Source organism: Phyllobates terribilis, unplaced genomic scaffold, assembly GCF_046119375.1.
Source record: "Phyllobates terribilis strain yellow unplaced genomic scaffold, ASM4611937v1 Scaffold_2__4_contigs__length_985480577, whole genome shotgun sequence".
Classification (NCBI taxonomy): Eukaryota; Metazoa; Chordata; class Amphibia; order Anura; family Dendrobatidae; genus Phyllobates; species Phyllobates terribilis.
The window spans coordinates 976632059-976658408 of NW_027362762.1; the positions used below are offsets into that span (position 1 = coordinate 976632059).

The 26350-nt window shown below is 62.8% G+C and overlaps 1 protein-coding gene across 3 annotated transcripts in view; it reads right to left on the reverse strand.

Annotated features, from left to right (window-relative positions):
• Positions 1–205: 205 nt before the first annotated feature.
• Positions 206–26350, reverse strand: part of TTF2 (transcription termination factor 2) — a 211803-nt gene continuing 185658 nt past the window's right edge. For all 3 annotated transcript variants that reach the window (XM_073668754.1, XM_073668750.1, XM_073668751.1), the window contains 10 exons: positions 15784–15937; positions 15599–15690; positions 14148–14230; positions 13936–14069; positions 12292–12462; positions 10358–10416; positions 9996–10149; positions 9842–9924; positions 9266–9340; positions 206–793 (listed from right to left, as the gene is read on the reverse strand). In XM_073668754.1, the coding sequence (XP_073524855.1) occupies positions 649–793; positions 9266–9340; positions 9842–9924; positions 9996–10149; positions 10358–10416; positions 12292–12462; positions 13936–14069; positions 14148–14230; positions 15599–15690; positions 15784–15937 (1150 nt within the window). In that variant the 3' untranslated portion in view covers positions 206–648. The remainder of the gene's footprint in view (positions 794–9265; positions 9341–9841; positions 9925–9995; positions 10150–10357; positions 10417–12291; positions 12463–13935; positions 14070–14147; positions 14231–15598; positions 15691–15783; positions 15938–26350) is intronic.

Here is a 26350-nt window from a genome sequence, read left to right on the forward strand (position 1 = left end):
ATAAAGAAGCAAAAGAAAAATGACAGTTATCAGAAAACGGAAGATGGAAATCCCAGATGAGGGAACCCGGCCAGCCCATGTAACGAGTATACAGGCGGCAGTGCTATATACTCTGGGTCACAAGGTTCACACTGCCGCTCACTATTAGAAAACGGTCCGCACCGCCAATGACTGAGATAAGAATATAAAAAACTTTATTACACGACACATAGAAAACAACCGCACACAGGACGCATAAATATAAAGTCTGTACCCATTATAACCCTGCCAGCTGGGGGCAAGACCTCCGTATATACCCGCCAGCTGGGGGCACGACCTCCGTATATACCCGCCAGCTGGGGGCACGACCTCCGTATATACCCGCCAGCTGGGGGCACGACTTCCGAATATACCCGCCAGCTGGGGGCACGACCTCCGTAAGTACCCGCCAGCTGGGGGCATGACCTAAGTATGTACCCGCCAGCTGGGGGCACGACCTCCGTAAGTACCCGCCAGCTGGGGGCATGACCTAAGTATGTACCCGCCAGCTGGGGGCATGACCTCCGTATGTACCCACCAGTTGGGCGCATGACCTCCGTATGTACCCGCCAGCTGGGGGCATGACCTCTGTAAGCACCCACCAGCTGGCAGTTGGGGGTGGCTGTACAGCTACACCCCGAACAGCAGGCGCAGGTCCATGAGGGTGAGCTTAGTGAATGCGCTGCCGTTTCCAGTCAGAACCTTCTTGGCCAAGTCCTTCTTCTTCTCCTGGAGTTGCAAAATTTTCTCTTCCACCGTCCCCTCACACACAAACCTGCGGGGGCCAAAGAAGCTCTGAATAATAACTGCAAGCAACAGAGAACAGCAGCACAGCTCGGGATGGGGAGGGCACGGGAGGGACGCGCGGCTCGGGACAGGGAGGGGACGGGGAGGGCACAGGAGGGACGCGCGGCTGAAGACGGGGAGGGGACGGAGAGGGCACGGGAGGGACGCGAGGCTCAGGACGGGGAGGACTCGGGACGGACGCGAGGCTCGGGACAGGGAGGGGACGGGAGGGACGCGCGGCTCGGGACAGGGAGGGGACGGGGAGGGGACGGGGAGGGCACAGGAGGGACGCGAGGCTCAGGACGGGGGGGGACTCGGGACGGACGCGAGGCTCGGGACAGGGAGGGGACGGGAGGGATGCGCGGCTCGGGACAGGGAGGGGACGGGGAGGGCACGGGAGAGATGCGCGGCTGAAGACGGGGAGGGGACGGAGAGGGCACGGGAGGGACGCGTGGCTCGGGACAGGGAGGGGACGGGGAGGGCACGGGAGGGACGCGCGGCTCGGGACAGGGAGGGGACGGGGAGGGCACGGGAGGGACGCGCGGCTCGGGACAGGGAGGGGACGGGGAGGGCATGGGAGGGATGCGAGGCTCAGGACGGGGAGGACTCGGGACGGACGCGAGGCTCGGGACGGGGAGGACTCGGGACGGGGAGGACTCGGGACGGACGCGAGGCTCGGGACGGGGACGGCACGGGAGGGACGCGAGGCTCAGGACGGGGAGGGGACGGGAGGGATGCGCGGCTCGGGACAGGGAGGGGACGGGGAGGGCACGGGAGGGACGCGAGGCTCAGGACGGGGAGGACTCGGGACGGACGCGAGGCTCGGGACGGGGAGGACTCGGGACGGACGCGAGGCTCGGGACGGGGAGGGCACGGGAGGGACGCGCGGCTCGGGACAGGGAGGGCACAGGAGGGACGCGAGGCTCAGGACGGGGGAGGACTCGGGACGGACGCGAGGCTCGGGACGGGAGGGATGCGCGGCTCGGGACAGGGAGGGCACGGGAGGGACGCGCGGCTCGGGACAGGGAGGGGACGGGGAGGGCACGGGAGGGACGCGCGGCTCGGGACAGGGAGGGGACGGGGAGGGCACGGGAGGGACGCGAGGCTCAGGACGGGGAGGACTCGGGACGGACGCGAGGCTCGGGACGGGGAGGACTCGGGGAGGGCATGGGAGGGACGCGAGGCTCAGGACGGGGAGCACTCGGGACGGACGCGAGGCTCGGGACGGGGAGGACTCGGGACGGACGCGAGGCTCGGGACGGGGAGGACTCGGGACGGACGCGAGGCTCGGGACGGGGAGGGCACGGGAGGGACGCGCGGCTCGGGACAGGGAGGGCACGGGAGGGACGCGCGGCTCGGGACAGGGAGGGGACGGGGAGGGCACGGGAGGGACGCGAGGCTCGGGACGGGGAGGACTCGGGACGGACGTGAGGCTCGGGACGGGGAGGACTCGGGACGGACGCGAGGCTCGGGACGGGGAGGGCACGGGAGGGACGTGAGGCTCGGGACAGGGAGGGGACGGGGAGGGCACGGGAGGGACGCGAGGCTCGGGACGGGGAGGACTCGGGACGGACGCGAGGCTCGGGACGGGGAGGACTCGGGACGGACGCGAGGCTCGGGACGGGGAGGACTCGGGACGGACGCGAGGCTCGGGACGGGGAGGACTCGGGACGGACGCGAGGCTCGGGACGGGGAGGGCACGGGAGGGACGCGAGGCTCGGGACGGGGAGGGGACGGGAGGGACCCGAGGCTCAGGACGGGGAGGACTCGGTACGGACGCGAGGCTCGGGACAGGGAGGGGACGGGGAGGGCACGGGAGGGATGCGAGGCTCAGGACGGGGAGGACTCGGGACGGACGCGAGGCTCGGGACGGACGCGAGGCTCGGGACGGACGCGAGGCTCGGGACGGGGAGGACTCGGGACGGACGCGAGGCTCGGGACGGGGAGGGCACGGGAGGGACGCGAGGCTCGGGACGGGGAGGGGACGGGAGGGACCCGAGGCTCGGGACGGGGAGGACTCGGGACGGACGCGAGGCTCGGGACGGGGAGGACTCGGGACGGACGCGAGGCTCGGGACGGGGAGGACTCGGGACGGACGCGAGGCTCGGGACGGGGAGGACTCGGGACGGACGCGAGGCTCGGGACGGGGAGGGCACGGGAGGGACGCGAGGCTCGGGACAGGGAGGGGACGGGAGGGACCCGAGGCTCAGGACGGGGAGGACTCGGGACGGACGCGAGGCTCGGGACAGGGAGGGGACGGGGAGGGCACGGGAGGGATGCGAGGCTCGGGACGGGGAGGACTCGGGACGGACGCGAGGCTCGGGACGGACGCGAGGCTCGGGACAGGGAGGGGACGGGGAGGGTACGGGAGGGACGCGCGGCTCGGGACGGGGAGGGCACGGGAGGGACGCGCGGCTCGGGACGGGGAGGGCACGGGAGGGACGCGCGGCTCGGGACGGGGAGGGCACGGGAGGGACGCGCGGCTCGGGACGGGGAGGGCACGGGAGGGACGCGCGGCTCGGGACGGGGAGGGCACGGGAGGGACGCGCGGCTCGGGACGGGGAGGGCACGGGAGGGACGCGCGGCTCGGGACGGGGAGGGCACGGGAGGGACGCGCGGCTCGGGACGGGGAGGGCACGGGAGGGACGCGCGGCTCGGGACGGGGAGGGCACGGGAGGGACGCGCGGCTCGGGACGGGGAGGGCACGGGAGGGACGCGCGGCTCGGGACGGGGAGGGCACGGGAGGGACGCGCGGCTCGGGACGGGAAGGGCACGGGAGGGACGCGCGGCTCGGGACGGGGAGGGCACGGGAGGGACGCGCGGCTCGGGACGGGGAGGGCACGGGAGGGACGCGCGGCTCGGGACGGGGAGGGCACGGGAGGGACGCGCGGCTCGGGACGGGGAGGGCACGGGAGGGACGCGCGGCTCGGGACGGGGAGGGCACGGGAGGGACGCGCGGCTCGGGACGGGGAGGGCACGGGAGGGACGCGCGGCTCGGGACGGGGAGGGCACGGGAGGGACGCGCGGCTCGGGACGGGGAGGGCACGGGAGGGACGCGCGGCTCGGGACGGGGAGGGCACGGGAGGGACGCGCGGCTCGGGACGGGGAGGGCACGGGAGGGACGCGCGGCTCGGGACGGGGAGGGCACGGGAGGGACGCGCGGCTCGGGACGGGGAGGGCACGGGAGGGACGCGCGGCTCGGGACGGGGAGGGCACGGGAGGGACGCGCGGCTCGGGACGGGGAGGGCACGGGAGGGACGCGCGGCTCGGGACGGGGAGGGCACGGGAGGGACGCGCGGCTCGGGACGGGGAGGGCACGGGAGGGACGCGCGGCTCGGGACGGGGAGGGCACGGGAGGGACGCGCGGCTCGGGACGGGGAGGGCACGGGAGGGACGCGCGGCTCGGGACGGGGAGGGCACGGGAGGGACGCGCGGCTCGGGACGGGGAGGGCACGGGAGGGACGCGCGGCTCGGGACGGGGAGGGCACGGGAGGGACGCGCGGCTCGGGACGGGGAGGGCACGGGAGGGACGCGCGGCTCGGGACGGGGAGGGCACGGGAGGGACGCGCGGCTCGGGACGGGGAGGGCACGGGAGGGACGCGCGGCTCGGGACGGGGAGGGCACGGGAGGGACGCGCGGCTCGGGACGGGGAGGGCACGGGAGGGACGCGCGGCTCGGGACGGGGAGGGCACGGGAGGGACGCGCGGCTCGGGACGGGGAGGGCACGGGAGGGACGCGCGGCTCGGGACGGGGAGGGCACGGGAGGGACGCGCGGCTCGGGACGGGGAGGGCACGGGAGGGACGCGCGGCTCGGGACGGGGAGGGCACGGGAGGGACGCGCGGCTCGGGACGGGGAGGGCACGGGAGGGACGCGCGGCTCGGGACGGGGAGGGCACGGGAGGGACGCGCGGCTCGGGACGGGGAGGGCACGGGAGGGACGCGCGGGATGCGCGGCTCGGGACGGGGAGGGCACGGGAGGGACGCGCGGCTCGGGACGGGGAGGGCACGGGAGGGACGCGCGGCTCGGGACGGGGAGGGCACGGGAGGGACGCGCGGCTCGGGACGGGGAGGGCACGGGAGGGACGCGCGGCTCGGGACGGGGAGGGCACGGGAGGGACGCGCGGCTCGGGACGGGGAGGGCACGGGAGGGACGCGAGGCTCGGGACGGGGAGGGCACGGGAGGGACGCGAGGCTCGGGACGGGGAGGGCACGGGACGGACGCGAGGCTCGGGACGGGGAGGGCACGGGACGGACGCGAGGCTCGGGACGGGGAGGGCACGGGACGGACGCGAGGCTCGGGACGGGGAGGGCACGGGACGGACGCGAGGCTCGGGACGGGAGGGATGCGCGGCTCGGGACAGGGAGGGCACGGGAGGGACGCGCGGCTCGGGACAGGGAGGGGACGGGGAGGGCACGGGAGGGACGCGCGGCTCGGGACAGGGAGGGGACGGGGAGGGCACGGGAGGGACGCGAGGCTCAGGACGGGGAGGACTCGGGACGGACGCGAGGCTCGGGACGGGGAGGACTCGGGGAGGGCATGGGAGGGACGCGAGGCTCAGGACGGGGAGCACTCGGGACGGACGCGAGGCTCGGGACGGGGAGGACTCGGGACGGACGCGAGGCTCGGGACGGGGAGGACTCGGGACGGACGCGAGGCTCGGGACGGGGAGGGCACGGGAGGGACGCGCGGCTCGGGACAGGGAGGGCACGGGAGGGACGCGCGGCTCGGGACAGGGAGGGGACGGGGAGGGCACGGGAGGGACGCGAGGCTCGGGACGGGGAGGACTCGGGACGGACGTGAGGCTCGGGACGGGGAGGACTCGGGACGGACGCGAGGCTCGGGACGGGGAGGGCACGGGAGGGACGTGAGGCTCGGGACAGGGAGGGGACGGGGAGGGCACGGGAGGGACGCGAGGCTCGGGACGGGGAGGACTCGGGACGGACGCGAGGCTCGGGACGGGGAGGACTCGGGACGGACGCGAGGCTCGGGACGGGGAGGACTCGGGACGGACGCGAGGCTCGGGACGGGGAGGACTCGGGACGGACGCGAGGCTCGGGACGGGGAGGGCACGGGAGGGACGCGAGGCTCGGGACGGGGAGGGGACGGGAGGGACCCGAGGCTCAGGACGGGGAGGACTCGGTACGGACGCGAGGCTCGGGACAGGGAGGGGACGGGGAGGGCACGGGAGGGATGCGAGGCTCAGGACGGGGAGGACTCGGGACGGACGCGAGGCTCGGGACGGACGCGAGGCTCGGGACGGACGCGAGGCTCGGGACGGGGAGGACTCGGGACGGACGCGAGGCTCGGGACGGGGAGGGCACGGGAGGGACGCGAGGCTCGGGACGGGGAGGGGACGGGAGGGACCCGAGGCTCGGGACGGGGAGGACTCGGGACGGACGCGAGGCTCGGGACGGGGAGGACTCGGGACGGACGCGAGGCTCGGGACGGGGAGGACTCGGGACGGACGCGAGGCTCGGGACGGGGAGGACTCGGGACGGACGCGAGGCTCGGGACGGGGAGGGCACGGGAGGGACGCGAGGCTCGGGACAGGGAGGGGACGGGAGGGACCCGAGGCTCAGGACGGGGAGGACTCGGGACGGACGCGAGGCTCGGGACAGGGAGGGGACGGGGAGGGCACGGGAGGGATGCGAGGCTCGGGACGGGGAGGACTCGGGACGGACGCGAGGCTCGGGACGGACGCGAGGCTCGGGACAGGGAGGGGACGGGGAGGGTACGGGAGGGACGCGCGGCTCGGGACGGGGAGGGCACGGGAGGGACGCGCGGCTCGGGACGGGGAGGGCACGGGAGGGACGCGCGGCTCGGGACGGGGAGGGCACGGGAGGGACGCGCGGCTCGGGACGGGGAGGGCACGGGAGGGACGCGCGGCTCGGGACGGGGAGGGCACGGGAGGGACGCGCGGCTCGGGACGGGGAGGGCACGGGAGGGACGCGCGGCTCGGGACGGGGAGGGCACGGGAGGGACGCGCGGCTCGGGACGGGGAGGGCACGGGAGGGACGCGCGGCTCGGGACGGGGAGGGCACGGGAGGGACGCGCGGCTCGGGACGGGGAGGGCACGGGAGGGACGCGCGGCTCGGGACGGGGAGGGCACGGGAGGGACGCGCGGCTCGGGACGGGGAGGGCACGGGAGGGACGCGCGGCTCGGGACGGGGAGGGCACGGGAGGGACGCGCGGCTCGGGACGGGGAGGGCACGGGAGGGACGCGCGGCTCGGGACGGGGAGGGCACGGGAGGGACGCGCGGCTCGGGACGGGGAGGGCACGGGAGGGACGCGCGGCTCGGGACGGGGAGGGCACGGGAGGGACGCGCGGCTCGGGACGGGGAGGGCACGGGAGGGACGCGCGGCTCGGGACGGGGAGGGCACGGGAGGGACGCGCGGCTCGGGACGGGGAGGGCACGGGAGGGACGCGCGGCTCGGGACGGGGAGGGCACGGGAGGGACGCGCGGCTCGGGACGGGGAGGGCACGGGAGGGACGCGCGGCTCGGGACGGGGAGGGCACGGGAGGGACGCGCGGCTCGGGACGGGGAGGGCACGGGAGGGACGCGCGGCTCGGGACGGGGAGGGCACGGGAGGGACGCGCGGCTCGGGACGGGGAGGGCACGGGAGGGACGCGCGGCTCGGGACGGGGAGGGCACGGGAGGGACGCGCGGCTCGGGACGGGGAGGGCACGGGAGGGACGCGCGGCTCGGGACGGGGAGGGCACGGGAGGGACGCGCGGCTCGGGACGGGGAGGGCACGGGAGGGACGCGCGGCTCGGGACGGGGAGGGCACGGGAGGGACGCGCGGCTCGGGACGGGGAGGGCACGGGAGGGACGCGCGGCTCGGGACGGGGAGGGCACGGGAGGGACGCGCGGCTCGGGACGGGGAGGGCACGGGAGGGACGCGCGGCTCGGGACGGGGAGGGCACGGGAGGGACGCGCGGCTCGGGACGGGGAGGGCACGGGAGGCACGCGCGGCTCGGGACGGGGAGGGCACGGGAGGGACGCGCGGCTCGGGACGGGGAGGGCACGGGAGGGACGCGCGGCTCGGGACGGGGAGGGCACGGGAGGGACGCGCGGCTCGGGACGGGGAGGGCACGGGAGGGACGCGCGGCTCGGGACGGGGAGGGCACGGGAGGGACGCGCGGCTCGGGACGGGGAGGGCACGGGAGGGACGCGCGGCTCGGGACGGGGAGGGCACGGGAGGGACGCGCGGCTCGGGACGGGGAGGGCACGGGAGGGACGCGCGGCTCGGGACGGGGAGGGCACGGGAGGGACGCGCGGCTCGGGACGGGGAGGGCACGGGAGGGACGCGCGGCTCGGGACGGGGAGGGCACGGGAGGGACGCGCGGCTCGGGACGGGGAGGGCACGGGAGGGACGCGCGGGATGCGCGGCTCGGGACGGGGAGGGCACGGGAGGGACGCGCGGCTCGGGACGGGGAGGGCACGGGAGGGACGCGCGGCTCGGGACGGGGAGGGCACGGGAGGGACGCGCGGCTCGGGACGGGGAGGGCACGGGAGGGACGCGCGGCTCGGGACGGGGAGGGCACGGGAGGGACGCGCGGCTCGGGACGGGGAGGGCACGGGAGGGACGCGAGGCTCGGGACGGGGAGGGCACGGGAGGGACGCGAGGCTCGGGACGGGGAGGGCACGGGACGGACGCGAGGCTCGGGACGGGGAGGGCACGGGACGGACGCGAGGCTCGGGACGGGGAGGGCACGGGACGGACGCGAGGCTCGGGACGGGGAGGGCACGGGACGGACGCGAGGCTCGGGACGGGGAGGGCACGGGACGGACGCGAGGCTCGGGACGGGGAGGACACGGGACGGACGCGAGGCTCGGGACGGGGAGGACACCAGACGGACGCGAGGCTCAGGAAGGGGAGGACTCGGGACGGACGCCCGGCTCAGGACGGGGAGGACACCGGACGGACGCCCGGCTCAGGACGGGGAGGACACCGGACGGACGCCCGGCTCAGGACGGGGAGGACACCGGACGGACGCCCGGCTCAGGACGGGGAGGACACCGGACGGACGCCCGGCTCAGGACGGGGAGGACACCGGACGGACGCCCGGCTCAGGACGGGGAGGACACCGGACGGACGCCCGGCTCAGGACGGGGAGGACACCGGACGGACGCCCGGCTCAGGACGGGGAGGACACCGGACGGACGCCCGGCTCAGGACGGGGAGGACACCGGACGGACGCCCGGCTCAGGACGGGGAGGACACCGGACGGACGCCCGGCTCAGGACGGGGAGGACACCGGACGGACGCCCGGCTAAGGAAGGACGCGTGGCTGATGACAGGGAGGACACAGGACGGATGCGTGGCTCAGGACGGGAGGACACACACAACGTGTTGGCTGGTCAGGACAGGGGAATATTACTAATCGGTATCAGACCAATGGCCCCTGAGATACCGTTTATCCTCCCTCCCTACTATGGTCACTGGACGTCTCCTCACCTGTGGATCACCACATCCTTGCACTGTCCCACCCGGTAGATTCGGTCACAGGCCTGATCCTCCAGAGCCGGATTCCTGAAATATGAAATGTGGAGTCAAAAAAATGAAAACATCAGGCCGGGACGCGGGGCAGAAGAGGCCGGGACGCGGGGCAGAAGAGGCCGGGACGCGGGGCAGAAGAGGCCGGGACGCGGGGCAGAAGAGGCCGGGACGCGGGGCAGAAGAGGTCGGGACGCGGCGCAGAAGAGGCCGGGACGCGGGGCAGAAATATGTCATGACTGCTCCGGCAGAACGAGTCGGGAGAATATTTCACTTAACACGATTTATGCTCCAGCGATTCTCCAGTCACATCCAGAGCTGCAGTCGCAAGACATGACAGACTCTGCTCAATAACCAGTAAGTACTGGGGCACTGAAGAAGCCCTTAAATGACCTGCCCACGCCGGGGTCCACAGTGGGCCCACGCCGGGGTCCGCAGTGCGCCCACGCCGGGCTCCGCAGTGCGCCCACGTCGGGCTCCGCAGTGCGCCCACGTCGGGCTCCGCAGTGCGCCCATGTCGGGCTCCACAGGCCTTACCAGTGCATGTCCATCAGGAAGAGGTGACTACCTCCGACCAGGTTCAGACCGACTCCTCCGGCGCAGAGAGACACGAGCATGACCTGGGGACACAGAGGTGATTAGCACATTATCCCCGTGCTCACACTGCAGTGCATGCTGGGACTTCTCATACCTGCGGCCCCCGGGGGTTTGTATTGAACTCCTCCACCAGGTCCATGCGCAGTTTGGGATTGATGGAGCCGTCGATGGTGGCGTAAGACGTCCCCAGACGCTTTAGATGGAGGGCCACGATCTTCAGCATGCCGGTCCACTGCGACACCACGACGCTGCGAAAAAACAACGCCCGTCCATAGCCAGAACCGGAAGCCGCCACCAGCATGGCCGCCAGTACAGCCCTCCGGACTCCAGCACAATCTATCTGCCTGGTCATGGGACGGCGGACTACAACCCCCAGTAGGCACGGATAATAATCCTCCACCCCTAACATGAGTATAGAGCATCGCCCTTTATATGGCACCCGGACTGAGGGCTCACCTCTTCTGGGGGACGGCGCCAGAGACGATGGTCCTCAGCATGGAAATAAGAGCGTCGACCTAGAGAGCAAGAGAAAATCACACAGGGCGTGACATCATCACACACAGAGCGTGACATCATCACACACAGGGCGTGACATCAGCACACACAGGGCGTGACATCAGCACACACAGGGCGTGACATCAGCACACACAGGGCGTGACATCAGCACACACAGGGCGTGACATCAGCACACACAGGGCGTGACATCAGCACACACAGGGCGTGACATCAGCACACACAAAGCGTGACATCAGCACACACAGAGCGTGACATCAGCACACACAGAGCGTGACATCAGCACACACAGGGCGTGACATCAGCACACACAGGGCGTGACATCAGCACACACAGGGCGTGACATCAGCACACACAGAGCGTGACATCAGCACACACAGGGCGTGACATCAGCACACACAGGGCGTGACATCAGCACACACAGGGCGTGACATCATCACACACAGGGCGTGACATCAGCACACACAGGGCGTGACATCAGCACACACAGGGCGTGACATCGCCGTACTCCACACACGGTGACATCAGCACACACAGGGCGTGACATCAGCACACACAGGGCGTGACATCAGCACACACAGGGCGTGACATCGCCGTACTCCACACACGGTGACATCAGCACACACAGGGCGTGACATCAGCACACACAGGGCGTGACATCAGCACACACAGGGCGTGACATCAGCACACACAGGGCGTGACATCGCCGTACTCCACACACGGTGACATCAGCACACACAGGGCGTGACATCAGCACACACAGGGCGTGACATCAGCACACACAGGGCGTGAAATCGCCGTACTCCACACACGGTGACATCAGCACACACAGGGCGTGACATCAGCACACACAGGGCGTGACATCAGCACACACAGGGCGTGAAATCGCCGTACTCCACACACGGTGACATCAGCACACACAGGGCGTGACATCAGCACACACAGGGCGTGACATCGCCGTACTCCACACACGGTGACATCAGCACACACAGGGCGTGACATCAGCACACACAGGGCGTGACATCAGCACACACAGGGCGTGACATCGCCGTACTCCACACACGGTGACATCAGCACACACAGGGCGTGACATCAGCACACACAGGGCGTGACATCAGCACACACAGAGCGTGACATCAGCACACACAGGGCGTGACATCAGCACACACAGGGCGTGACATCAGCACACATAAAGCGTGACATCAGCACACACAGGGCGTGACATCAGCACACACAGGGCGTGACATCAGCATACACAGGGCGTGACATCAGCACACACAGGGCGTGACATCAGCACACACAGGGCGTGACATCAGCACACACAGGGCGTGACATCAGCACACACAGGGCGTGACATCAGCACACACAGGGCGTGACATCATCACACACAGGGCGTGACATCAGCACACACAGGGCGTGACATCAGCACACACAGGGCGTGACATCAGCACACACAGGGCGTGACATCAGCACACACAGGGCGTGACATCAGCACACACAGGGCGTGACATCAGCACACACAGGGCGTGACATCATCACACACAGGGCGTGACATCAGCACACACAGGGCGTGACATCATCACACACAGGGCGTGACATCAGCACACACAGGGCGTGACATCATCACACACAGGGCGTGACATCAGCACACACAGGGCGTGACATCAGCACACACAGGGCGTGACATCAGCACACACAGGGCGTGACATCAGCACACACAGGGCGTGACATCAGCACACACAGGGCGTGACATCAGCACACACAGGGCGTGACATCAGCACACACAGGGCGTGACATCAGCACACACAGGGCGTGACATCGCCGTACTCCACACACGGCGACATCGCCCTATTACATGTGACGCCCGGTTTTCTCACCTTGCTGCTGCCGCTTTTGCTTTCAAACAGTTCAGCCTGGAAGTTTGTTCCGTTCAGGGAGACGGTGGATTTGGGGTCCGGGCTCTGGAGGTCACACAAGGTCAGGGCACCGAGCTGCTCCTCCAGGGTCAGGCTCAGCCCCTCGTTCTTCAGCTCAAGCTGGTCCAGAGTCTGGGGAGAATGGAGGTCACCATCTTCACCCCAAATCATCGTACGGCCTCCCTCCCACCACGCCCCTACCCTGTGATCACATGGCAGCCCCCTCACGACGCCCCTGCCCTCCGATCACACGACCGCCCCCTCACCACGCCCCTGCCCTCCAATCACACGGCCGCCCCATCACCACACCCCTGCCCTCCAATCACACGGCCGCCCCATCACCACGCCCCTGCCCTCCAATCACACGGCCGCCCCATCACCACGCCCCTGCCCTCCAATCACATGGCAGCCCCCTCACCACACCCCTGCCCTCCAATCACACGGCCGCCCCATCACCACACCCCTGCCCTCCAATCACACGGCCGCCCCATCACCACGCCCCTGCCCTCCAATCACATGGCAGCCCCCTCACCACACCCCTGCCCTCCAATCACACGGCCGCCCCATCACCACACCCCTGCCCTCCAATCACACGGCCGCCCCATCACCACGCCCCTGCCCTCCAATCACATGGCAGCCCCCTCACCACGCCCCTGCCCTCCGATCACACGACCGCCCCCTCACCACGCCCCTGCCCTCCAATCACATAGCCACCCTCCCACCACGCCCCTGCCCTCCGATCACACGACCGCCCCCTCACGACACCCCTGCTTTCCGATCACACGGCCGCCCCATCACCACACCCCTGCCCTCCGATCACATGGCCGCCCTCCCACCACGCCCCTGCCCTCCGATCACACGGTCGCCCCCTCACCACGCCCCTGCCCTCCGATCACACGGTCGCCCCCTCACCACGCCCCTGCCCTCCAATCACATAGCCGCCCCATCACCACACCCCTGCCCTCCAATCACATAGCCGCCCCATCACCACACCTCTGCCCTCCAATCACACGGCCGCCCTCCCACCACGCCCCTGCCCTCCGATCACACGGCCGCCCTCCCACCACGCCCCTGCCCTCCAATCACACGGCCGCCCTCCCACCACGCCCCTGCCCTCCAATCACAAAGCCACCCTCCCATCACACCCCTGCCCTCCAATCACGCCCCTGCCCTCCAATCACACGGCCGCCCTCCCACCACACCCCTGCCCTCCGATCACACAGCCGCCCCCTCACCACGCCCCTGCTCTCCGATCACACGGCCGCCCTCCCACCACACCCCTGCCCTCCAATCACACGGCCGCCCTCCCACCACACCCCTGCCCTCCGATCACACAGCCGCCCCCTCACCATGCCCCTGCCCTCCGATCACACGGCCGCCCCATCACCACGCCCCTGCCCTCCAATCACACGGCCGCCCTCCCACCACGCCCCTGCCCTCCAATCAGAAAGCCACCCTCCCATCACACCCCTGCCCTCCGATCACACAGCCACCCTCCCACCACGCCCCTGCCCTCCAATCACACGGCCACCCTCCCACCACACCCCTGCCCTCCGATCACACAGCCGCCCTACACGACGCGCTCATGCCCTGGGGGTCTCTCACCGTTTTCAGCAGAGATAAGTGGCAGCAGCACTGGCGCAGACGCAGCAAAAGTGACAAGATGTGAACGGTGCTGGATCCCTGAGAGAGCGGAGGGGCCGAAACGTCTCCCTGGGGGGCTCCAAACTCCCGAGCAACTGTAAGAAAGAGGCAGGTAAGAAAGCACGGGAAAGGAGCATCCACAAGCCAAATAGTGGGGTCTCAGGTGCCGGTACCTCTGTCAAATGGATTATCTGGCCCCGCGAACGCAGTGAGTGATGCCCCCTCATGTCGCCTCAGGTAATTTTGGAGCGTAGACCTGAGTAAATAAAGCCAAGACATGAGGAGAGGGCCGCGGCCCCCCATCTACCACACTGACCACCATCCTCACCAGCCCCCATCTACCACACCGGCCCCCGCCTTCTACCACACCGGCCCCCGCCTTCTACCACACCAGCCCCCGCCTTCTACCACCGCACCGGCCTCCGCCTTCTACCACCGCACCGGCCTCCGCCTTCTACCACCGCACCGGCCCCCGCCTTCTACCACCGCACCGGCCTCCGCCTTCTACCACCGCACCGGCCCCCGCCTTCTACCACCGCACCGACCTCCGCCTTCTACCACCGCACCGACCCCCGCCTTCTACCACCGCACCGGCCTCCGCCTTCTACCACCGCACCGGCCTCCGCCTTCTACCACCGCACCGGTCCCCGCCTTCTACCACCGCACCGGCCCCCGCCTTCTACCACCGCACCGGCCCCCGCCTTCTACCACCGCACCGGCCTCCGCCTTCTACCACCGCACCGGCCCCCGCCTTCTACCACCGCACCGACCCCCGCCTTCTACCACCGCACCGACCTCCGCCTTCTACCACCGCACCGACCCCCGCCTTCTACCACCGCACCGACCCCCGCCTTCTACCACCGCACCGACCTCCGCCTTTTACCACCGCACCGACCTCCGCCTTTTACCACCGCACCGACCTCCGCCTTCTACCACCACACCGGCCCCCGCCTTCTACCACCACACCGGCCTCCGCCTTCTACCACCACACCAGCCCTCGCCTTCTACCACCACACCGGCTCTCGCCTTCTACCACCACACCGGCCCTCGCCTTCTACCACCACACCGACCTCCGCCTTCTACCACCACACCGACCTCCGCCTTCTACCACCACACCGACCTCCGCCTTCTACCACCACACCGACCTCCACCTTCTACCACCACACCGACCTCCGCCTTCTACCACCACACCGACCTCCACCTTCTACCACCACACCGACCTCCGCCTTCTACCACCACACCGGCCCTCGCCTTCTACCACCACACAGGCCCTCGCCTTCTACCACCACACCGGCCCTCGCCTTCTACCACCACACCGGCTTTCTACACTGGATCCCATGCGTTACCCACCACACTTGCCCCAACATTCGACAAAAGACCCCACTCTTTAACCCGCCCTACAAGCCCCTCTCCCACCCCTGCAGACCGTCACCATGCCTCCCACCTCATCGGACCGTTACCTCCTGCTCGGGTCATGCTCCCACCATCTACACCCCAAGACCCGCACCCACCACCTCTGCCCCTGCCCACAGCTTGCTCTGGCTTGTAACCATTATACCTGACCCCACTGTATCACCACCCCCAGCACGGTACCCCAGTGTAGTGATCAGAGCCCCCTCCTCACCGGGACCGGGCGAATATCACGTCGTACACGGCCTGCTCCTGGGCGGACAGTCTTAGCTGATGCAGCTCACTGCTCCTCTGGGGGAGCGCCACCTGCAGGACACGGGGGTCACTGATACACACCACGAGATACACCCCCCCCGACCATGTACTCTACTCCGTAGTGTCTGAGCAGGGGGCTATTACCAGCGGTCGCCCGGTGTGGTCCAGCTGGTGCTTGGTCCTCCGCAGCAGCAGGCTCTTGGTCAGGATGGTCAGACGCTCTCCACCCTTCCTGCTGCCGTTATCCACCTGAGACTTCCACAGTTTAAACTCATCGAAGGGTGAGCAGCGCAGGAACCTGGGGAGAAGAGACCACCGCTGAGGAACGTGGGGCAGGAGAGACCACCGCTGAGGAATGTGGGGCAGGAGAGACCACCGCTGAGGAATGTGGGGCAGGAGAGAGCACTGCAGGATTTATTTATCCATCTTGACTCCATGTTGGTTGTTCTTTGTGCGTCTCCTCTTCTGACCAGTCTGAGTGTTTTGAGATGAGGGGTCTCAGGCATTTCTTTGTGTAACTGGACTTGAGTGAAGTAAGCGGTGCCCAGGGCTGCGGAGGCGCTAAGACAAACCTCCGACTTCCCAGCCCTGCGTACCCACTAAACTCTTCAGCTGGGTGTAGACATTACCTGTAGCCAATGAGATGTATGTTTGCTAATGCCAGCACATATGTAGAGATGAGCTGAGCCAATGATATTACTACAATGGCCGTCCAGAAGATGCCTCTATAAGCCCTGAGCGATGCGGTAATGGAGATCTGCCTTGATGCATCAGCGCGGCTCTTTATGTGCAGCTATTTGGATTTCACTATTACATTTGGATCATGCACAACGTCCCAGAACGTCCCACATTAAGCAGTCTAATGTAAAAGACTGCTGACCCAACCAGTCAGCTGCCCCCAGACAGACAGACAGCTGGGGACGGCTGCAGCACAAGGTGAGAAGCTCTATACACTACCTGGACTTATCCCTCTGCCTGGGTCCTGGTGTGTGTTGGGTAAGTGTGTCTGCAGATCACTCGATCTGGTCATAGTAGGTGGGTCCATTATTAGACAGAGATCCCTGAGGAGACCTTGTGTCCTGTGTGGCATTCTTGTGCTGTGTGGGGAGTGTGGATTCGGCATTTCACTGGTCTTCTGTCAGTGCTGGTGGTTGCACCCGGTGGAGCAGACGTTGGTGATTGCCGGCAGCAGCCTCTTGTATTGCTAAGGAACCCCATATGGTTCCTGCCCCTAGACGTAGGGGCCGATGGCTTTCGTCTGATTATATATGTCAGGCATGAAGTGACAGAGTAGGACACCATAGTGAAGGCTACGAGCCCCCAGTGGTTGGTCTCTCTAGTCCAGTATTCCTGTTGTAAGAGACAGGAGATGGGTAATCTGTCCACTAAGGGACAATGAGTAATGTAGAGCTGCCGTCCAAGTGGTAAAGAAGGAAAGAAATTTGTGCAGAAAACGTGTAGGTTTTGTTCAGCGTCTGGTTGTCCACCGGGTGGAAGACTCAATGAAGGTTTCTAGAAAGGTGTATTGAAGGAGAAGACAGGATGTTTAAATGAGGCCGGCGGCTTAGACCAGGCTGAGATATGGTGGAAACCTCTAAACTACAGGAGGAAGAAAAACATGGTGAGAAGTTTTTGTATGTAAAAGTATGTAATAAAGATGGCTCTGACCCCCCAGATTGACGCTAGCCCCGTACATTGCCCCCGAAGGATGCAGGAATCAGGACCCAGATTGGGCGGAGACCGGCCGTGTATGTAGAGCCCGCTGTAGGTGCACAGAAACTGATAATACTGCTAAGACAGGATTGCACCCTTTGTTACTAGCCCACCCATTTGCATATTACAAGCCCCCAGAACCCGGTCAAGCCAGTGTTGCACCCCCCTGGCCAGTGTCCACAAGTCTCGGCCATGCCCCCAATGAACATCATGCCTGCACCGGATGGGACCAACGGCCCTTCAGGACCTGCCCTCCCTTCCGGCTCATCCCGCACAACCCACATGGATGCAGCAGGCTCACTAGGACAATTAGTCAGGGTGGGCAGCTCACCTCAACCCCTGCTGCTCACCCGCAGCACTCACCTCAACCCCTGCTGCTCACCCGCAGCACTCACCTCAACCCCTGCTGCTCACCCGCAGCACTCACCTCAACCCCTGCTGCTCACCCGCAGCACTCACCTCAACCCCTGCTGCTCACCCGCAGTACTCACCTCAACCCCTGCCGCTCACCTCAACCCCTGCTGCTCACCCGCAGCACTCACCTCAACCCCTGCTGCTCACCCGCAGCACTCACCTCAACCCCTGCTGCTCACCCGCAGCACTCACCTCAACCCCTGCTGCTCACCCGCAGCACTCACCTCAACCCCTGCTGCTCACCCGCAGCGCTCACCTCAACCCCTGCCGCTCACCCGCAGCGCTCACCTCAACCCCTGCTGCTCACCCGCAGCGCTCACCTCAACCCCTGCCGCTCACCTGCAGCGCTCACCTCAACCCCTGCTGCTCACCCGCAGCACTCACCTCAACCCCTGCTGCTCACCCGCAGCACTCACCTCAACCCCTGCTGCTCACCCGCAGCACTCACCTCAACCCCTGCTGCTCACCCGCAGCACTCACCTCAACCCCTGCTGCTCACCCGCAGCACTCACCTCAACCCCTGCCGCTCACCCGCAGCGCTCACCTCAACCCCTGCTGCTCACCCGCAGCGCTCACCTCAACCCCTGCCGCTCACCTGCAGCGCTCACCTCAACCCCTGCTGCTCACCCGCAGCACTCACCTCAACCCCTGCTGCTCAACCGCAGCACTCACCTCAACCCCTGCTGCTCACCCGCAGCGCTCACCCGCAGCGCTCACCTCAACCCCTGCTGCTCACCCGCAGCGCTCACCTCAACACCTGCTGCTCACCCGCAGCGCTCACCTCAACACCTGCTGCTCACCCGCAGCGCTCACCTCAACACCTGCTGCTCACCCGCAGCGCTCACCTCAACCCCTGCTGCTCACCCGCAGCGCTCACCTCAACCCCTGCTGCTCACCCGCAGCGCTCACCTCAACCCCTGCTGCTCACCCGCAGCGCTCACCTCAACCCCTGCTGCTCACCCGCAACGCTCACCTCAACCCCTGCTGCTCACCCGCAGCGCTCACCTCAACCCCTGCTGCTCACCCGCAGCGCTCACCTCAACCCCTGCTGCTCACCCGCAGCGCTCACCTCAACCCCTGCTGCTCACCCGCAGCGCTCACCTCAACCCCTGCTGCTCACCCGCAGCGCTCACCTCAACCCCTGCTGCTCACCCGCAGCGCTCACCTCAACCCCTGCTGCTCACCCCAACCCCTGCTGCTCACCCGCAGCACTCACCTCAACCCCTGCTGCTCACCCGCAGCGCTCACCTCAACCCCTGCTGCTCACCCGCAGCGCTCACCTCAACCCCTGCTGCTCACCCGCAGCGCTCACCTCAACCCCTGCTGCTCACCCGCAGCGCTCACCTCAACCCCTGCTGCTCACCCGCAGCGCTCACCTCAACCCCTGCTGCTCACCCGCAGCGCTCACCTCAACCCCTGCTGCTCACCCGCAGCGCTCACCTCAACCCCTGCTGCTCACCCGCAGCGCTCACCTCAACCCCTGCTGCTCACCCGCAGCGCTCACCTCAACCCCTGCTACTCACCCGCAGCACTCACCTCAACCCCTGCTGCTCACCCGCAGCGCTCACCTCAACCCCTGCTGCTCACCCGCAGCGCTCACCTCAACCCCTGCTACTCACCCGCAGCACTCACCTCAACCCCTGCTGCTCACCCGCAGCGCTCACCTCAACCCCTGCTGCTCACCCGCAGCGCTCACCTCAACCCCTGCTGCTCACCCGCAGCGCTCACCTCAACCCCTGCTGCTCACCCGCAGCGCTCACCTCAACCCCTGCTGCTCACCCGCAGCGCTCACCTCAACCCCTGCTGCTCACCCGCAGCGCTCACCTCAACCCCTGCTGCTCACCCGCAGCGCTCACCTCAACCCCTGCTGCTCACCCGCAGCGCTCACCTCAACCCCTGCTACTCACCCGCAGCACTCACCTCAACCCCTGCTGCTCACCCGCAGCGCTCACCTCAACCCCTGCTGCTCACCCGCAGCGCTCACCTCAACCCCTGCTGCTCACCCGCAGCGCTCACCTCAACCCCTGCTGCTCACCCGCAGCGCTCACCTCAACCCCTGCTGCTCACCCGCAGCGCTCACCTCAACCCCTGCTGCTCACCCGCAGCGCTCACCTCAACCCCTGCTGCTCACCCGCAGCACTCACCTCAACCCCTGCTGCTCACCCGCAGCGCTCGCCCAGATTGCTACCACCAGACCTCACATGGCATCGAGGGAACCCGATACTGTAGAGCCCCAGCAGGGTGTGTGGCGTCCCTGGAATCCTAGTGAGATGATGGCCGTGAGAAGGTGGTCAGACCCTGAAATGTTTCCCATGCTGTTTGTTAAAGAGGTAGAGAAAATTAGAAAGGCTTTCTCCTGTTGTTGACGGGATTTAGAGGACCTGGAGTCAGCATAGGCAGGGGATACCTTTTACCCCCTTATTGTGGGGGGCCACACCCGGAGATGATACTTCACTGGACTCGGGGAAGCAGTATGTGAGAAGACTCACCCGGTGGGTCAGGACACGTTGGCTTTCCAGTCAGCCACCCTTCATGATATCTGACAGGATGACGCAGACGCAGTAGAAGAACATTATACCCGGGTCTGGCAGAGATGGCAGGACTTTGGATACGAGAACACGTCCGAGGTCCTCACCTGTTCACCGTCCAGTTCTTTGTTGAAGGTTTAAAGCCCGTGATTAAAGAGCCACTAACGGTGCGGTAACCCGGGCGAGACACTATACCCCGGCCGTGATACTCCAAGTACCCAAGGGCGAGGAAGCAACCGATGCCCTGAATAATAAAGGCAAAAAACCCGGTCCCGAGCCCCTCTTATGTATGAACAGACCCAGCAAGGACGAAGAAAGGTCACGTGCTATACCGTCCGGCTCATGGTTATCGGCCCCATGACGTGTAAGGACATAATGGGGAATATCTCCTGAAATAATGAATCCAGTGAAGCAGTTTCTTGTATAGAGACTCGGGTTAAATACAAAAGAGCAAACGATGAACAATAATTTATAACAAAAAACAATGGGAGGGAAAATACAAAACCCTAAAGCTGCTGTCACTGGTATCGCCACCTTTATATTCATTTACTATGGAAACACATTGTGACTCGTCTGTGGTAAATAACAAGAGATTCACCTATGATTAATTGTTGGTGCCCATGTGACATGAATTAGCCAATGAATGATGACTTCAGTGTTTTAAAAAGCCACATGGTAGGCCCTGTTCCTTTGTCACAATGGTGAAGACAAAGGAGCTGTCTGAGGACATCAGAACTGCTATCATTAGCAAACACAAGACTTCCAGAGGGTATAAGGCCGTCTCCAAAGACCTTGGTATCCCAGTTTCAACAGTACACAGTGTTAGTAAGAGGTTTGCTAAGCATTGAACAGTTAAGAACCTCCCTGGACGTGGAGGAAAGAGGAAAATTGACAAGAAATGTCTTCGAAGGTTGATGCGAGTGGTGGAAAAACCACAACGTCAAACATCCAAAGACCTGAAGGCCAACCTGGAACAGTCTGTGGTTATGGTCTCAACAAGTACTGTATGTCGCACACTAAACCAAGCAGAGCTGTATGGACGAAGGCCAAGGAAGAAACCATTGCTGAAGAAAAGACATAAAAAGGAACGACTGATCTTTGCCAAAGAGTACATTGACAAACCACAATCCTTCTGGGAAAAGGTTCTGTGGACAGATGAAACAAAAATAGAGCTTTTTTTGGCAATGCAAAGTAACAGTTTATTTACAGACGGCGCAATGAAGCTTATAAGGAAAAGAACACTTGACCAAAAGTTAAGCATGGTGGAGGATCCATAATGCTGAGGGGTTGCTTTGCTCCATCCGGTACTGGAGGCCTTGACCGTATCACGGGAATGATGAAATCAGAGAATTTTCAAGAGATTTTAGAGCGAAATGTCCTACCCAGTGTAAGAAAACTTGGTTTGAGTCGAATATCATGGGTCCTCCAGCAAGACAATGACCCAAAGCACACAGGAATGGTTGAAAAAGAAAAAAATGGACCGTGTCAAAATGACCAGCAATGAGTCCTGACCTCAATGCCATTGAAAATCTTTGGGGTGAAATCTGTCATTGGGGAAAGAACCTGCAAACATTCAAGAGCTCGAACAAACTGCAAAGGATGATGGGAGAAAACTCCAGAGAAGAGCAAGAAGCTTATAGATGGCTACAAGAAAAGTGTGGAGGCTGTCAGCAATGACAAAGGGGGGGCAACCAAGTGTTAATTAGGGGGGCAACCAGGTATTAATTAGGGGTGCAACCAAGTATTAATTAGGGGGGTAACCAAGTATTAATTAGGGGTGCAACCAAGTGTTAATTAGGGGGATAACAAAGTATTAATTAGGGGGTAACCAAGTATTAATTAGGGGGATAACCAAGTATTAATTAGGGGGTAACCAAGTATTAATTAGGGGAGCAACCAAGTATTAATTAGGGGAGCAACCAAGTATTAATTAGGGGGATAACCAAGTATTAATTAGGGGGTAACCAAGTATTAATTAGGGGGATAACCAAGTATTAATTAGGGGGATAACCAAGTATTAATTAGGGGGTAACCAAGTATTAATTAGGGGAGCAACCAAGTATTAATTAGGGGGATAACCAAGTATTAATTAGGGGGGTAACCAAGTATTAATTAGGGGGGCAACCAAGTATTAATTAGGGGGGCAACCAAGTGTTAATTAGGGGGGCAACCAAGTATTAATTAGGGGGGTAACCAAGTATTAATTAGGGGTGCAACCAAGTATTAATTAGGGGGGCAACCAAGTATTAATTAGGGGTGCAACCAAGTATTAATTAGGGGGGCAACCAAGTGTTAATTAGGGGGGCAACCAAGTATTAATTAGGGGGGCAACCAAGTATTAATTAGGGGGGTAACCAAGTATTAATTAGGGGGGCAACCAAGTGTTAATTAGGGGGGCAACCAAGTGTTAATTAGGGGTGCAACCAAGTATTAATTAGGGGGGCAACCAAGTATTAATTAGGGGGGCAACCAAGTATTAATTAGGAGGGCAACCAAGTATTAATTAGGGGGGTAACCAAGTATTAATTAGGGGAGAAACCAAGTATTAATTAGGGGAGAAACCAAGTATTAATTAGGGGGGCAACCAAGTATTAATTAGGGGGGCAACCAAGTATTAATTAGGGGGGCAACCAAGTATTAATTAGGAGGGCAACCAAGTATTAATTAGGGGAGAAACCAAGTATTAATTAGGGGAGAAACCAAGTATTAATTAGGGGGGCAACCAAGTATTAATTAGGAGGGCAACCAAGTATTAATTAGGGGAGAAACCAAGTATTAATTAGGGGAGAAACCAAGTATTAATTAGGGGGGCAACCAAGTATTAATTAGGGGGGCAACCAAGTATTAATTAGGGGGGCAACCAAGTATTAATTAGGAGGGCAACCAAGTATTAATTAGGGGGGTAACCAAGTATTAATTAGGGGAGAAACCAAGTATTAATTAGGGGGGCAACCAAGTATTAATTAGGGGGGCAACCAAGTATTAATTAGGAGGGCAACCAAGTATTAATTAGGGGAGAAACCAAGTATTAATTAGGGGAGAAACCAAGTATTAATTAGGGGGGCAACCAAGTATTAATTAGGGGTGCAACCAAGTATTAATTAGGGGGCAACCAAGTATTAATTAGGGGGCAACCAAGTATTAATTAGGGGGGTAACCAAGTATTAATTACGGGGACAACCAAGTATTAATTAGGTGGGCAACCAAGTATTAATTAGGGGGGTAACCAAGTATTAATTACGGGGACAACCAAGTATTAATTAGGGGGGCAACCAAGTATTAATTAGGTGGGCAACCAAGTATTAATTAGGGGGGTAACCAAGTATTAATTACGGGGACAACCAAGTATTAATTACGGGGACAACCAAGTATTAATTAGGGGGGCAACCAAGTATTAATTAGGGGAGAAACCAAGTATTAATTAGGGGGGCAACCAAGTATTAATTAGGGGGGCAACCAATTATTAATTAGGGGTGCAACCAATTATTAATTAGGGGTGCAACCAAGTATTAATTAGGAGGGCAACCAAGTATTAATTAGGGGGCAACCAAGTATTAATTAGGGGGGTAACCAAGTATTAATTAGGGGGGCAACCAAGTATTAATTAGGGGGGTAACCAAGTATTAATTAGGGGGGTAACCAAGTATTAATTAGGGGTGGCTTTATTGCTGCACATGCTGGTTATTCTGTTTCTTCTTTGAAATTGCCACATGGAAGTTGAAAAACAATGTTTTATTCTCGTATTACTTTGGACACTAATTAAAAAATCCTGAGGATATAACTTTGGTACATTTCCACAGAAACAGAAAAAACTGACGGCACTTCCAATACAAGAAATAGGTGTGAACAGGTGCTTACTAGGAGAAGCTACCTCCATATACAATTAACAAATAAAGTAGCACTCTGCACTGCTAAGTATATAAATATGAAGTATGAAATATGAATAGCATTACTGCTGTAGAAAATAAAAATAAATGAGAAATCTTAGCGCATAAGTTGGCCAATTCCTGTGTACCCGGCAGCCGCGGTAAGGCGTTTCTCAATGTCAGGAGCCTAAGTATTAATTAGGGGGGCAACCAGGTATTAATTAGGGGGGCCTTTATTGCTGCACATGCTGTTTATTCTGTTTCTTCTTTGAAATTGCCACATGGAAGTTGAAAAACAATAGTTTATTGTTGTATTACTTTGGACACTAATTAAAAAATCCTGAGGATATAACTTTGGTACATTTCCATTTATTTCTGAAGATATTGTACAGTCTATGAAAAAAAATGATGGAGTGCCAATAATGGTGATGAGCAGTGTAATTGTGGAAAGCCTGGACATAGAGAAATTGCAGCCCTCCTAGACTCAGAGGAGAGCATGGTAACCCCCCCCCAACGCACGCTTCTCCAGCGGGGGAGTCAGGGTCCCACTAAGCCATAAATGCTGGGCAGCTCCTCCTAATGTCCCATGGGGGGGGGGGTTTCAGTCACGTCACCGATCTCCCACTAGATAACCCAGACCATGGGCTCTTTGTGGATGGATCGTGGTATGGAGTGGATGGCCGGTTCTACACTGGATAAGCTGCTGTTTCCCCTCCATGAAACCATAAAAGGAAAACTGCTGCCCCCCACACATGTCCACCCAGGAAACTGTACTCCGTGCCTGAGAAGAAGCCTGCAGACATGCTGAAGACCAGACTGCCACCATGCTTTCACAACTATGGACCTATATGGACAACGCAATCTTTCCTCACAGCGACAGACAAGACCATCAAGAAAAATAAATCCGTCCAACGCCAGATGAAGGACCTACTTTTACCCGAGAAAGTTGCCATAGAGAAAGTCAAAGGCCGTGCAAAGGAGGACTCAACCACAGCTAAAGGCAACCACCTGGCCGACCAGGCTGCAAAATCAGCTGCTTACCAAGCAAGAGACAACCCTGCCAGGGTGGCAGCTGCACTATGAGGCACACCGAGGCCCATGTACCCGTCCCAGCGTCTTCAGAAGGACTACATTCAACTTCCCAAGATGTAAACCTACGAGTATGTACTTGTCTGTGTCGACCTCTTCTCAGGATGCACAGAAGCGGACCCCGTGTGTAAAGCCACCGCCGAGGCGACAGCAAAGAGACTGATCTCAGAAGTCGTCGCAGATATCGTGAAGAGTGACGGAGGCACCCACTTTACCGGAGAAGCAAGGCTGGAAATAATGGCCGCCGTGAGAGTGGAACGGGCCTTCATACAGTATACCATCCAGAAAGTAGGGGTAGAAAGATTGAATAGGACCCTGAAACTGAAAATCCAGAAAGCCATGGCTGAAACGGGCAGACCATGGACAGACTGCTCGCCCCTTGCACTCTTCTCAGTCAGGTAGTGGAAGGAAGCCACCTCCTGCAGCCCGGAGACTGGGTGGTGGTCAAAAGACACGTCAGGAGAGTCCTTAAGCCCCGATTTGATGGACCCTTCCAAGTTCTGATGACAACTGAGACGGCTGTAAAGATGGAGAGAAAGCCCAACTGGATCCATGCCTCACACTGCAGGAGGACAGTGAAAGCCACCGAGTGATGTGGACCCACACCCTGGGCCTTACCCAGATAAATGGGGTCTCATCGAGGACTATGTCCCAAGAGAGAGAGAATGGGGAGCTAGCTACCACTTTCTGGTTTGATACCCCAGACCCTGTAGTCCGTTATAAATATGACCGGTGTAACATGGTCTCCTGCCCTAGGGAGGAGTGGCAACGTGGGCACACCTATAGACTCACCCAAGAGTATATAATATATATATATATATATATATATATATATATATATATATAGTCACAACCGCCAGTACTGGCTATGGGTCTGATTGTGAGTCCTGGAGTATGGTGGGGTGGAACAGTGGAACATTGGGCCTACAACCCTTCCGTAGCCCAAGAAAAGACAGCCCGGAAGGGTAGAAGCCCCCTTACTAGAATGACTCTGCTACAACCAGAATACGTGTCCAGACGTTGTACAGTGGGGGTCCGGCCTTACTTGTAAGTCTGACGACTGTCTTCCCCTATACTTGACGATAGAGAACCCCTCTGTTA